Raw genomic sequence first — 13,427 nt, 5'->3', positions numbered from 1 at the left:
TTCCGATGACGTCAGAGAAAAGCGTCTGTTTCTATTTTATGTATTTATTTTTTCACGCAATACTATTAATTCGGTCATGGTAGTCAAATTCAATGGGCTATATAAGGCAGGTTACCACGTGAATAAATTCTGATGATGTTTAGATCATCTTTTTATTCTTTCTTTCCACTTTTCCACACCTTCCAAGGCGAGTAACTCAAAAAGAAAAATAAGCAGGGAAGGAAATTCAGAGTCACCTCCCTTAGAATCACAACCCGCCACAAGTGCACGGAAGCGCCAACCTCAGCGTCCCTGTCAACGCAACATGTCAGCTTTACGGAGGGTAAGAAGTCCTCGAGCTTCTTTGAAAAATACTAAGTCAGAATCATTGACTCCGATTGTGAGGTACGTATACCAGCGTTAAACTGGTTTTCAAAAAAACAAAAGGATAACTCATAGTCGTAGAAATGTGTTTTGTCAAGATGAAACGAGGAAACTATAATAAGTCCGAGGTGCCTCTTTTTTTCACTCTGGTCGTGTGTTGCCCCTGTAGTTTTTAAACTCTGTGGGTTAATTGTCATAAATTAAATGTTCAGTACATTGTACAGCTGTTGTGTTGAAATTGTAAATGGTGGCACAGATTATCACAGCAAACTGTGTATTTCCCTGGGTCCCTGACCAAATTTCCCAAGTTTCATGGGATGAAAAATGTTGCTGTTGTTGTTGTAACAATATCTGAATCCCCAAATCACTCACACCCTCAAATCACATGGTAAGTTTTGACGTTCAAATAATGAAGTAAGTTTCAGTAGATGCGATAGATAGAAATAACTTCTACTTTTCACCTTACTTTTCTTTAGAACTTAGGTAGGCCTATTTGTTTTAAATGGTTTATTTCACCCACGACCATGCGCAAGTTGCTGGAAGACCTTGGTGCATAAATACGGATAGGATACCAACATTAGCTGAGCTGGAACTCACAATGACTGCATCATGGAGAGTCACTTTGCTGTGTTATCTTGTTAACCATTTAGGTCACGAAGGCCCCTTATTTGACAAAGATTACTGTCAAGAAATACTGTATAGGCCTATTTATACACGTACTTTTTTTCAACTTATCTATTCTTTGTTTTCCAGTGCTTCTCGTCTGAGGAGAGTGCAGGAGTTAATGAGGGAGAATGGTTCTCTGCCAGGAATAGATTCTATACTCTGTGTTTTAGGTAATTCCTGTAAAACTCTCTCCAATATAAATCTGTATGCATGCATCTGTACATGTACCTATATTCTGGGATGCAATGTGAGATATGTACTTGGTAGATTTGAATTTCAATACAAGAGGATGTATTATAAGATATACTTACCTGTATAAAAAAAAGCTAAGTAAGGTGTACTGCAGGCAACTGAATCCAAGTCTGTCAACAGTGTATGCCATACATTCCCCCAACACGATATTCTGATAAGTATTTTTGTGTATGGAGCGCACAAAAATATACCTCATAATACCCTAAATGACCTAAAAATTTGGCCAAAAAAAGCATTTTTGGAGGCAAATAAATGCACTTTTGGTGCTAAAATTTACATTTTCCGTGTAGAATATCGTTCTATCTTCCAACCACCTCCCCAAGTACCTATCTAAAATCAATCAGACTCCCAGAATCTGGAAAAATCCGCGACTTAGTGATGGATGAAATTTTAGGTCATTTAGGGTTGTTACATATTCTGTGTTAAATATTACACATTATTTGAAGAAGTGGTTAGAGTGTAATGGATTGATTACGTACATGTAGATACCAGTTTGTCCGTTATTGCAGGAATTGACAGTCGACATCACGATGGAAGTAAGAACCTGGCAAACTATCTTCTGTTTGGTTTTTGTGATGCCTGGAAATCAATCATGGGAAGGTAATACTTTTTAAGAATGCATCTGTGCATGTTTTTTGTATTTGTGTTTTTTTTTTGTTTTTTTTTTGTTTTTTTTTTTTTTGCCCCCTGTTCAAACAGCAAACATCATGTCCGATGATGTGCATTCCAACTATATAATGTTAACACGTTGATTGTATGAATATCATATTAAAGCATAGTTGTTGATTGCTGATAGTTTTTGTTCTGGATTCATGCATTTAAATTGGATAGTAATTAAAGTTTGGTGTTTTAACAGTTTAGTTTTGCTGAGTCTGTGTGTAAACACATCTTACATGATTCTATTGTTCAAAAGACGGAGTTACTGTCTGTAAACTTGCATGGGAACTTGATTCTTTCTCTTCCAGGCCTTTGGTTGATGAAGATCAGTTTGATGGTAAGTGTAAAGATTATACAAAACCCTTTATTTATATATATGGTAGTTGAAAATATAAGAATTGTTGTACAGATACATTTTATATTTGAATAGCATTCTGTAGTGTCATGTTTTTTTTTTATGTTGTATTAAATGAGGTACATGGGTTTTCAGCATTAACAGAATAGTGAAACCAAATGTTTAATTAGAACAGTGTTCTTAATACTGTATCTGTATAAACAGATCCATACTCAGAATAATGCCAAGTTATATTTGTGTGCCACCTTTCACTATTGTAGATTTAGTGATGGTTGTGAAGCGTCACAGTGTTCATGTGTACTGTCACTCTGGCTTGTACCCTTACCTGATAGACTACATCAGCCACTGGAGGAACCTACGCCTTCACTGTCTGCGGGATGATGTAAGTGATCTGTGCTGTGTTTACTAGTACTTAAGAGATTTTCTGCAATTTCCATGACAAGATACTGTGGTAAGTGCTGGGCCCAGTGTTTTGACAGCTTTGTAAAACACGCCCAGAACTGTAAGTATAGTTTGGTGGACATGTACAAATGTAAACAAACTCCCAAACAATATCACAGGATGCTAGAATTATCATATTTGTCAACATGATGTTTAATTTGTTATTAGAAGGATATTGTAGTGATTTTGATATTTATGTCCTTTGCACACCTGGGACCGGTTCTGCAAAGTGCATGCATCTTTGAGACAGGTGCATTGTCATGGCAATATATCACTCCAGTTACCAGTACATGTAATTTCCACGCACTTTGTAGAGTGGACCCCGTGGAAGTAAATGCTAAAAATAATGCAGTAGCCCAATTAGACATATAACATGTATAAAGAATTATTACACCATTGTTACAGTAATATCCGGTGTGATCTTTGTGAAACTGGTCTCATCATAATACTTGTGTGTAATAAATATAATCTTGAGTAACTGTCCAAAGCCAAAACTTATAGGTTTAGAACTTTTACAGCTCAAATACACTTATTAATGACTGGCCTATTTTGGGTGTACTCATGTGCATTTTATTTTAGCAAAGAGACATTTTGAAAATGGGTAAAAGAGTGATTTTGCTCTTGTTGCACTTGTTGATTGCATTTAGTTTTTTCTGCAGATTACATGCCACATCTCTGTCCATCTTTTCAGTGCCATTTTGATGAGGACACGGCGGAAGAATTCAAGATGCGGAGCTTTGTGAATATGTTCCATGACTGTGGTTCAGTAGGAATCCCTCACAGCTCTGCTGATCTAGGTATGTACATGTATGTACGTGGACACCACACCAGCTGTATTGATACATTCATACATCAGACAAAAGACCCTGGTTATCATTGGACAGCAACCATCGCATGAGAGACGTGTATATTCTTGTATCCTGCAGCCAATACCATCTGCACCTGCTGACTAGGTTATCGTTTCATTTGTTCAGCTGTGAAACCAAAGATGAGGCTGAAGCGATTATCTGGTACATCAGTGTTTTGTGCTGACTTAATGGGTTTTCTGAAGGATTTGTTACACGGTTACTCAGTAATAGAAGATGAAAATATACAGTGTCAGCAACCCTCAAATTGGACAAAACCTCAGTGTTTCATGTACAGTACATGTCACAGAGCATACTTTTACAGTGTAGAAAGGTCTCTTTATTCAGCCATTATCAACTGGGGGTTTGGCTCCCATTTCACTAAGAGTCTTATGTCACAACTCTGATCCTAAGTTAAATCTTGCGACATACGACCGTTTCATAAAACAATACTTCCTCTTCCTTAGTGTGTACCGACTGGTATGGCTTAGGACTTACGATTAAGATTTACAACTGAAGATTTATTTGTGAAATGATGCCCAGGCCGTGGCCAAGTGATTAACATGCTTGTCTTTGAATCGTTGGGACACAAGAGGTGTGGGTTCAACTCTGGCCTTTGATCTCAGTTTTTGTGTGACACTCATGCAAGTAAGCAGTGAACAATGCACTTTTTGTCATTTTTGTGAAGTCAGATGTTGATTGAAGACCAGTTGTCTTTTTCCAGTATGGTGGTCATATCTGTACGTCACACAAGAAGTTTGTCAGTAACTAGCTAAATATACATTACCCTGACCACTCCATTTCCTCCACTCATAAAACCATGGCCATCATATGAGTGAAACATTTCTCCCGTAAACAGCTTTATTCACTAAACATCATTGTTGTATGCACTGAACTGCAATGTCTGTTGAAAAGTGATATTGAAGTTCAAGCAACCTGAGCTAAAAACAAATCATCATAATCTTCGTGAAATATGTCATACGAATGTTTTTCCATTTGCAGCACAGTCCCAGCCTTTTGACAAGATGAAGATTGAGAAATGGCCAATTGTACAGGCTTTTGCCTTGGACGAGATGGGAGGGTATGGAGTATAACATTTTGTCTAATGTAGCATTTTTATATCTGGAGAGATATACCTGTATTGTGCTTGTGCTGTCCAGGGATTGTCATTCATCGTGACCTTGTCTACATGATATTTGTAGAACCAATGAGGCAACCATTACCAAATTCATCTTGAACTTCATGACATGGACCTTACCTTGATATGTGTATGTCTGTACGATTGTTTGTCCGTACATGAGTATTTTGACATTGTAGTTTATAGTAAGTATTAGCCTTGTCCGTCAATTTGCTAAGAAATTGCTAATTTGACATGGAATGCATGTATTATTGACAGGTATTGTACATGAAATTAGTGGTGTCTGAGACATAAGCTTTAACCCCATAATCTCCTAGGTTTATCAGCCAGTCATTGTGCATGTAGATGTTTTTGTAATCCCGAGTTCTAGATTTGCCTTTTCTTTGAGAAATCAAAGCCTTGCATACCTATGGTATGAATGTGGGTTTATCGCTGGAATTAATTAGGTAGGTTTATCTTTTTAATCTTTATTTTACTTTGACAGTGGTGGATTCTTCACAATGAAGTATCAAGTGAGTTAAGTATGGTTAATTACGCAGAGTGCTAGAGTGTTTTGGCGCTGACTGTTGATAATGAGAAACAATCTTTACATTTTGCTCTCAGAACACAAGAAGAATCATCAGTTTTTAAATTTTTGTGCTCTCTCCTAGACAGTCGGTCAAATAAAAGTGTGTTCTGATTATTCCTGTTCACTTTTTCCTCATGACATTGCACAATTTTAAACAAAATAAACCAGTGTATACTCCATAACTGGTTAAGTTGATGATCTAAATTTACTTTACCTTGTATGACCAAAGTTTTGATTTTGCATTTTTCCCCCCAGGTCGAGGATGTTGGTGTTCAAGTTGAACAACTGTACAGTATGGCTGACCCTGTTACCATGGAAACACTTATCTCCAAGGTCTGTGACATAGAGTATACGTGCACTAGACTGATGATATCCTCATACATAAATACAAATATAAGTCCCGCCACAGACAACCAGCTGGTAATCTGCCTTGGATGTTGTATGAAATGGCAGTCAGAGCAAATAGTTTTAATCAAGAGAAAAGACATTATCTCAGACATTATCTGAGCATGAAATCTTTGTGTTACTGGCTATTTCATTCAAGTTTAAACTTTGAAATTATACAGCTGTATGAAGTTAAAGCATATCTTATTGCATAGCATGTGCTTACGCTGTTTATTTGTGCATTTGTCTTTGATATCTCTTGCAGAATTTGCCTTTGTTTGAGAGGCAGTGGAGTTCCCTTCTGACATCACTTGATATTCACATGTAAGTACAGGAATACATGTACTGTAATTCTTTAGCCTTTATGCCTGTTTGTAGGATGTTTGTTGAAATGCGTTATGAGGGCTTATGAGTGATGTGGACCGATAAAATTATACTTTTTGTGAAGCCCTCAAACTGAGCAACTTAACCCATGTGCTTTTGTCTTCTGAATCATATTAAAACGGTGCATGATAAAAAACCAAACTGAAAGTAGCTCTTTCATATGCAGATATGTTGAGGAATTAGGGTATCTATGAATGGGTTTATGCTGGCCTTCTTACCTGTGTAAGTCAGTGGTCTAGATTTCCTGTTTACAAGATTCTTATTGACAGGTCGAAAGGAAAGAATACCCTCACAATGTCCAATAACTGTGCCACAACTACATGACATCTTCATTAATGTTGGCATAAGTGATGTCTTACGACAGATCAGTTTACGTTTCCTTTTACTGAGTGACACAGGTGTCATACTTGTTGTGTGACCTGATTATCACTCCATACTAGAACAGAATAGGTGTTCTACTTGCTTGGCCTTTTAAAAGACAGTTGTTGATTGAGTCGTCTGCCCTTACCCTGATCTCTAGATTTTGACGTACATATATGAGGTTACTGTTTTTAATCCAGGTCTTGCTGGAAAATCTGCAGTTTTGTCTGAAGAGTTATTGTCGTATTTTGAGTTATTGCTTGTTGATTATATTAAATACTGACATTTTTATACGTATTATGTTGTAGCAATTTTGTCGTGTAGCGTATTTGAGTCCGGATTTTAGCGTATACGTGTCCGGGCTATAACTCCAACTACAAAGTTTTGGTGGACACATACATACACAGATGACGATGTATTGGGACTCACATTTGTCCATCTCCGCAGTTGTCATGGTTACCAAATTGCCATTCCCACATGTATAATATATAAATAGGTATGATTTCATGTCCCGGCTATAACTCCAACAGTTTTCCACATAGAGTTTTAATTTTTGGTGGATACATAGATACACCGATGACTATGTAACTGGACTCACATATGTCCATTTCGCAGTTGTCATGGTAACAAGATAGCAATTTTCCTTATATATATTGTATAAATAGATATGAATTCGTGTCCAGGCTACAACTCCAACTGTTTTCTGCGTAGAGTTTTAATTTTTGGTGTATATATAGATACATAGATGATGATGTGTTGCAACTCACATTTGTCCATTTGCACGGTTGCCATGATTACTAGGTAGACATTTTCATTATATACACTATATAAATAGATATGTTTTCGAGTCAGCGCTACAACTCTAACTGTTTTTTACGTACCGTTTTAATTTTTGGGGCATACATAGATACACAGATGACGATATGTCATGACTCACATTTGTTCACTTTCGCAGTTGTCATGGTAACCGAATAGCCATTTTCCTTATATATACTATATATTTAAATAGAAATGATTTCCTGTCCGGGCTACCACTATACCATCATCAATACCCATGAAAATTCCTCCTCAGGGATTATATTCACCACAGTTATGCTGGTATTCTTTCATACATTTCACAACAAATGCAATTGTTGGGGAGTATGTTGTGTTCACCTTGACTCTTGTTAATACTGAATTAATGTGGCTAGGGTTACATTACAATCAATTTCATATTTTATTTTCAGCTTGGATGGTGAGACCGGTTGCCTCACAGAAGGTACAGTAGGAGAAGTACGTATCATGGTTAAACTTTAATCTGTGATGAGTCATACTGTCTCATTCGTCTAAAGCGGTGTTCTCTCTGCAGTTGATAGGCCTGTGATCATTGAGAATGTAAGTTCAAATCTAGCTGTAGATAATGCAAATTAGTGTAATTACTGAATTTGAAATCCTCCTTAAGTGAGACAGTCTGACACATGCGAAACTTGGGCAGAAATTCCATAATCTGTTGTAGATTCATGCAAGCATGGAAATAAGCAGCAAAACGAGGACAGTGTCAGGCTGTAGCAAATACTATATATACTGTAATTCCTCAACCTTTTCGTATGTTTACAAGGTGTTTATTCAAGCATTTTCTGAAGGCATTATTCTGTTTCCACTGATAAAATTATACTTTTTTGTGAAGCCATAAAACTGGCCAATCCAGCCAATACAGGTTTGTCTCCAAAATCCAAAATAAATATGCATTGCAGTGAAAGTTGCTCTTTCATATGTGAAAAGGTTGTAATATTGGTCCCCAAGTTTGGCATGTAAAAATGAACCTTCAGGGGCGTATAAAGGCCATAAAATGATACTTTTGATGCTGACACTTTAGTTTTTCTGAAAATTTGATCAAAAGTGGCCCTATAAGGTGGATGAATGAATCAAAATCAAGAAAAATGTGTTACTGTTTTTGAAAAATGCCACTGCCTGAGTGTTATGATAGGGGCCAACAGTTTGGTACAGGACAAGATTGTCATGTACATCTAAATAACATTGTAACATTTTTAATAATGTGAATAGATGAAAGATTTGCCATTATGTCCTGCACCATCTTAAAAATTATTCCCAAGCTCATTATGAGGTATATTACACTGGAACATATTGACATTGGCCGTGTTTGGGTGGAATATTCCATGTCCTGCTTCGTCTGTAGTTGAGCAGTCATGTTCTTCACTTATCACTAAATCTTGTAAAGTAACTCAGGGTAAATAAAAAAAATAGTTTGTCCTATATATAGACAGAGTTGTCTTACCTAGCTATTTCCCTTTGATGTTCACAGCCACTGTTGACATACTACAAACACGGACGTGTTAGTGAAACAAACAACCCACAAAGGTAGGTTATTTGGCTGGTTCACGTTTAATTTTGATGTCTAAAAACATCCTCAGTGTGTGATAAACATATAATGATAACTGATAATTTTTAATTAACTCTCCGTCATCAAGGAAGCCCTAGCTGACTGTAATTAGCTATTACATTGTTTTGACAGTAGCAGAATCCAGGTCTTGCTGGTTTGGCTCCTGTTTTAAGTCAGGAGATTGTGACAAGTACTTTGCAAGGGCTGAGGTTTGATTGAGCCACTGTAGTTTCCTGTACACATACAAATTTATAAACCAGAGAGCAGTAAATGACAGCATGGATATACCCAGAATTTCGAATCAGTTTGGCTCAGTTGGTTAGCGGGCTAGCCCAGGAGCCTCTCACCAATGTGGTCGCTATGAGTTCAAGTCCAGCTCATGGTGGCTTCCTCTCCGGCCATACGTGAGAAGGTCTGCCAGCAAACTGCAGATGGTGGGGGGTTTCCCTTGGGCTTTGTCCGGTTTCATTCCACCATAATGCTGGTCGCTGTCGTATAAGTGAAATATTCTTGAGTACGGCATAAAACACCAATGAAATAAATAAACCAATCAAAGCAGGCTGTCTTGTTTCTCGTATTTTTGCTATCTCTCCAATGTTAATTTTGTCAGAATAGGGCGTCTGAGAGACACTGAGACACCCTTCCCTCCCAAACCTCTCGCCTTGCCTAAATCTGTCAATGCCAGTCAGATAAATAAATTTGTGTAGAATAAATAGTCAAAATCTGTTTGTGTTCTTTTTAAATTATGCAAAATTAGACTGAAATGTTTTATTTCAAGTGCATGTACATGTTCTGCTTACATGTCTTTGACGTTTGTAACAATTCCATTCTACATCTTATCCAGTGCAGCCAGTCAGCCAGGTCGATATGAAAGAGCTAGTGCAAAGTTATGGGAATAACCTTCTCAGAGAATATCCAGATGATATATATGGAATTTCCTCTGGTTTTTTTTCTCTGTCTGAGAGCATTTTCTTTCATCTGTTTTATCCACTTTATAATTAGGTCTGATGGAAATGGTCATAGGGAGATTGCCAAAAAATCCCCCAGACAAATGGGCACATTGGTTTTTGTGGGTTTTTTTTCCCCATATACTATTTCCCTTTTACTGTGATAAGACCAAGGATATATGGGTAAAGTTTGTTATCGAAGCATTATTGATCGTTCAACCAGTTCAGACAGGTGTTATTTGTGTTTATTAGCCAACAGCTCAGATGCCCATTTGTCCTGTTTGGGGCACACGCCTCCAGAAACAACATTGAAGAACTTCATAGGGGGGAGAACTCATGTCTACAAAATGAGAAAACCTCCACAATCGATGGTCAATTGAATTTGATGGTGAGTGGCAGACAAATGATAAACTGTATTTCCAATGCTGACGATATTGTACTGTTTTTAGCTGATGGTGGTCAGTCTGAGGGACCTTGATTTGCTTTCATGGGCAATTTGAAGTTTATGAATATTTATGAGGGTGGGGATTGAGTCCATTTTGAGCTCAGGGTTATCCATAGTGGAATATTTGCTGATATTTGTCAAAAAAGTACACAATAAACAGATCAGAAAACCAAAAACCCAAAACATCAGTGTTTTTTTTATCAGAGAAAACAAATGGGAAAAATATGCTTGTGTGTTAATATAACTTATACTGAGTATATTTCCCTGTTTTTGAGTAATCTCAAAGTAATGTCAGTGTGAAATGATCATCACTTATTGTGATTTTTTATTGCTCAAAACCTTAGTTGTAACTTGATAGGTAAAAAAACATAATGGCACTGATTTGTAAGAGCCCCATCAGTGAAAAATAAAATAGTGTCTGGACCCGTGTCTGCACTACCCATGCCCGCCACTATGAACAAAAACTGATATTGTTTATGGCTGTGTTTAGGTTTGCCAGGCTGTAGCCCCTAAAAGCCCCCTTTGCTGTGCGAGAACCTATTGCCTTGGACCACTCCATGTCCCATTCAGAGGTAGGTCAGGTTGTGTTACTTACATTGGAAGTTTCATGTTTTGAGACCTGTACACAGACTACATGAATGTACATAAACATAAATCTGCTAGACATTGAGAGATATTGCCATGTCTTGTGGCGTGAACATGAACATATATAGAGGACAAGAAAGGCTCTTGCTCACTTTGGGTTAATTTTGTCTACTTTGGTAAAATAGAGCTTTTTGTGTTTAATATAACATTAGGTTACTGCTACATTTGCTTTTATGGGTAATTTAAAGTTCATGAATATTCATGAGGGTGGGGATTGAGTCCATTTGGAATTCAAGGTTATCCTTAGTGAAACATTTGCTGGTATTTGTCCAAAAGTACACAATAAAAAGTTATGTTTTCTTGGCCATCTTGATAAGATTTTCACATGTTTTTGGTAGTAATAACTTTCAAGACCCTAAGCACTGACTTTGTCTTCAGTTTGATCAGTTAGGCATAAATTAATGAAAGTCTGATTTGTCACACTGTTGAATATTAGATAGCAGGTCATTTTACTGACATCAGACGTTCTTTTCCCAGCTCAACAAGAATGTCATCACATGAAAGATAGAGTGACTGTAGGTCAGTTGCTACATTGTAGTATTGTAGACGTCAGGTTACTGTAAATTTTTGAAGTAACAAAGACTGGACATCTTGCATCACACTAGTGCTGCTTAACAGGGTTTAAAACTATGTCTCCTCACCCTTTCTTAGATTGGTTGTGTTTCTGTAATTACCTTAACAGACCAGATAAGAGTCTGATTTCACCATTAAAATGGACTGCTTAATTACACAAACAAATCATCATGTAGAGTTTTACAGTTGAGAATTATAGAACGCTTCTCATTCAGTGTAAATACAAAAGACAAGCCATCTTTCCAAACATCTATGAGTTTTAGGCATGCTAAAAACAATAGCACTTCCCTGATGGACAACATGTTATAGTACTCATAAATGCAGTTGTAGACTTGTTTGTTCATGGAAAATTTTCTTGGTCACTAACCAACATTTGTGCCATAAGAAATCTCATCCATACATTTGAATCAACACAGTAGTAAGCAATGGCCACTGCATTATCAATTGTCACAGTTACTCCACCATATTCAACGCATCACAGTTTTGACGTTTGATATTGTTTTTCAAGTTATAGTTGTCATTTTTGTCGCAGATGTGAAGATATCAAAAGTGGCAGGTGATATAGTTGCTCTAATAAAATCTATAGGAGGCTGCACAAAAGTTTAAAAATAAATTTATTGGCTATTTTCATTGGGAAGCCACCAAGACAACCCACAAGAAGAGTGTGTTAGGAGCGGGGGAGGGGGTTGTGGATATAATAGCTACAGCATTGCACATAAAGATAATACATTGATAATGACCATATTTGATGTCCAGGGTGTACTTGTACCTAGAGATTTAAAACGTCATATCTCCATAGATAGATTTATTGATTTTAAGACAAAGTTTGGCATTTATAGCAAACACCTGTCATTTCTTCCCCTGTACGTGTATGTCTGTTTTAGTACACAGGGGGCTTGTACGTGTAGCTATGGTTTATTGCAATGAAGAAAAAGTTACAGATGAGGGTTCCTTGAATTGTGCAGTTTTTAGCTTTCGCTTGGATGAAATATCTCCCATCCCCAAGTAACTTTGCATAATTCCTTGTTGAAAGCGTACATGAGGTGTTCCTTTCAGGTACATGTACGTTCTCTTGTGGTGCCATAATTGTATATTATGGTTGTGTAGACTAGCCAGATGTCTTGTCTATTCTCTCTGGAATAGATCAGCGCTTTATTTTCATTTGAAGGCTCGTTAACATTTTTTTAGATGTATAGACATTCTTCCATGTTTGAATCTAGGACCTGATTGGCCTTCACCTCTTGTATAGAAGCCATTGATTAGCTGATTTGCCTAGCTTTCTTCTAATGGCATAGCTGCCATTATGTAGATTTGATTGTGTACTTGCTGGAGGTGATCGCCGTACAATTTCCAAAGTCCCCTGCAATTTGAATTGGATTTCGAGTCCATTGGCACAGTTTGGTTTGGAATTATAATTGAGTTGGTCCTAGGTTTGAGCGCTAAGATGTATTACTGGGGTCTGCCTGATGAGAATTAGACCAATGGTTCATTTTCCAGCAGTTCAGGGGGATTCAGTGATTGAAATAGACTGTAGGCTTTCTTCTCATAAAGTGGCCTGAACACCTGTGCTAGCAGACATGTGTAACATGCTGATTGGCCGACACTGGAAAGAGCAGACGTTAAACTAAATTTATTTATCTGTTTGATTGGTGTTTCACACTGTATTCAAGAATGTTTCACTTATAATAGGATGGCCAGCATTATGGTGGGATAAAAACCCATGACCATCCACAGGTTGCTGAGAGACCCTCCCACATACAACTGTAGAGAAAGCCAGCAACAGTGTTGGTGAGAGGCTTCTGGGTCATTGTGCTGCACTAGCACACTGACCATTAGGCCACAGTGTGCCCCTCTAAGTTATAGCTTCTGTCCTTGTAACAATACACTTTATGCTGAAATAATTTATAGTATCAAGAAAACATCTTAGCCTTGACTTGTCTATCATTCTAAACAAGCACTCAGCATTAGTGTCTCTCCTTTTTCTTCTGTTTTTAAAGAAAAAGAAAGAGATTTACTTGTAAATG

The 13,427-nt window shown here is 37.3% G+C and overlaps 1 protein-coding gene across 2 annotated transcripts in view; it reads left to right on the top strand.

Moving 5' to 3' along the window:
* The first annotated feature begins 229 nt into the window (after positions 1 to 229).
* LOC135468692 (dynein axonemal assembly factor 9-like) overlaps positions 230 to 13,427 on the top strand; it is a 63,295-nt gene continuing 50,097 nt past the window's right edge. For both annotated transcript variants that reach the window (XM_064747080.1, XM_064747079.1), the window contains exons 1-14: positions 230 to 384; positions 1,117 to 1,199; positions 1,791 to 1,881; positions 2,247 to 2,275; positions 2,554 to 2,675; positions 3,426 to 3,531; positions 4,582 to 4,660; positions 5,202 to 5,229; positions 5,541 to 5,618; positions 5,935 to 5,993; positions 7,640 to 7,685; positions 8,716 to 8,771; positions 9,993 to 10,128; positions 10,676 to 10,757. In XM_064747080.1, coding sequence (XP_064603150.1) covers positions 305 to 384; positions 1,117 to 1,199; positions 1,791 to 1,881; positions 2,247 to 2,275; positions 2,554 to 2,675; positions 3,426 to 3,531; positions 4,582 to 4,660; positions 5,202 to 5,229; positions 5,541 to 5,618; positions 5,935 to 5,993; positions 7,640 to 7,685; positions 8,716 to 8,771; positions 9,993 to 10,128; positions 10,676 to 10,757 — 1,075 coding nt within the window. In that variant the 5' untranslated portion in view covers positions 230 to 304. The remainder of the gene's footprint in view (positions 385 to 1,116; positions 1,200 to 1,790; positions 1,882 to 2,246; positions 2,276 to 2,553; positions 2,676 to 3,425; positions 3,532 to 4,581; positions 4,661 to 5,201; positions 5,230 to 5,540; positions 5,619 to 5,934; positions 5,994 to 7,639; positions 7,686 to 8,715; positions 8,772 to 9,992; positions 10,129 to 10,675; positions 10,758 to 13,427) is intronic.

This window comes from Liolophura sinensis, chromosome 6, assembly GCF_032854445.1.
Source record: "Liolophura sinensis isolate JHLJ2023 chromosome 6, CUHK_Ljap_v2, whole genome shotgun sequence".
In the NCBI taxonomy this organism is placed as follows: domain Eukaryota; kingdom Metazoa; phylum Mollusca; class Polyplacophora; order Chitonida; family Chitonidae; genus Liolophura; species Liolophura sinensis.
Note: the sequence above shows the minus strand (reverse complement) of the source record. Positions and strands in the feature narration are given on the sequence as shown.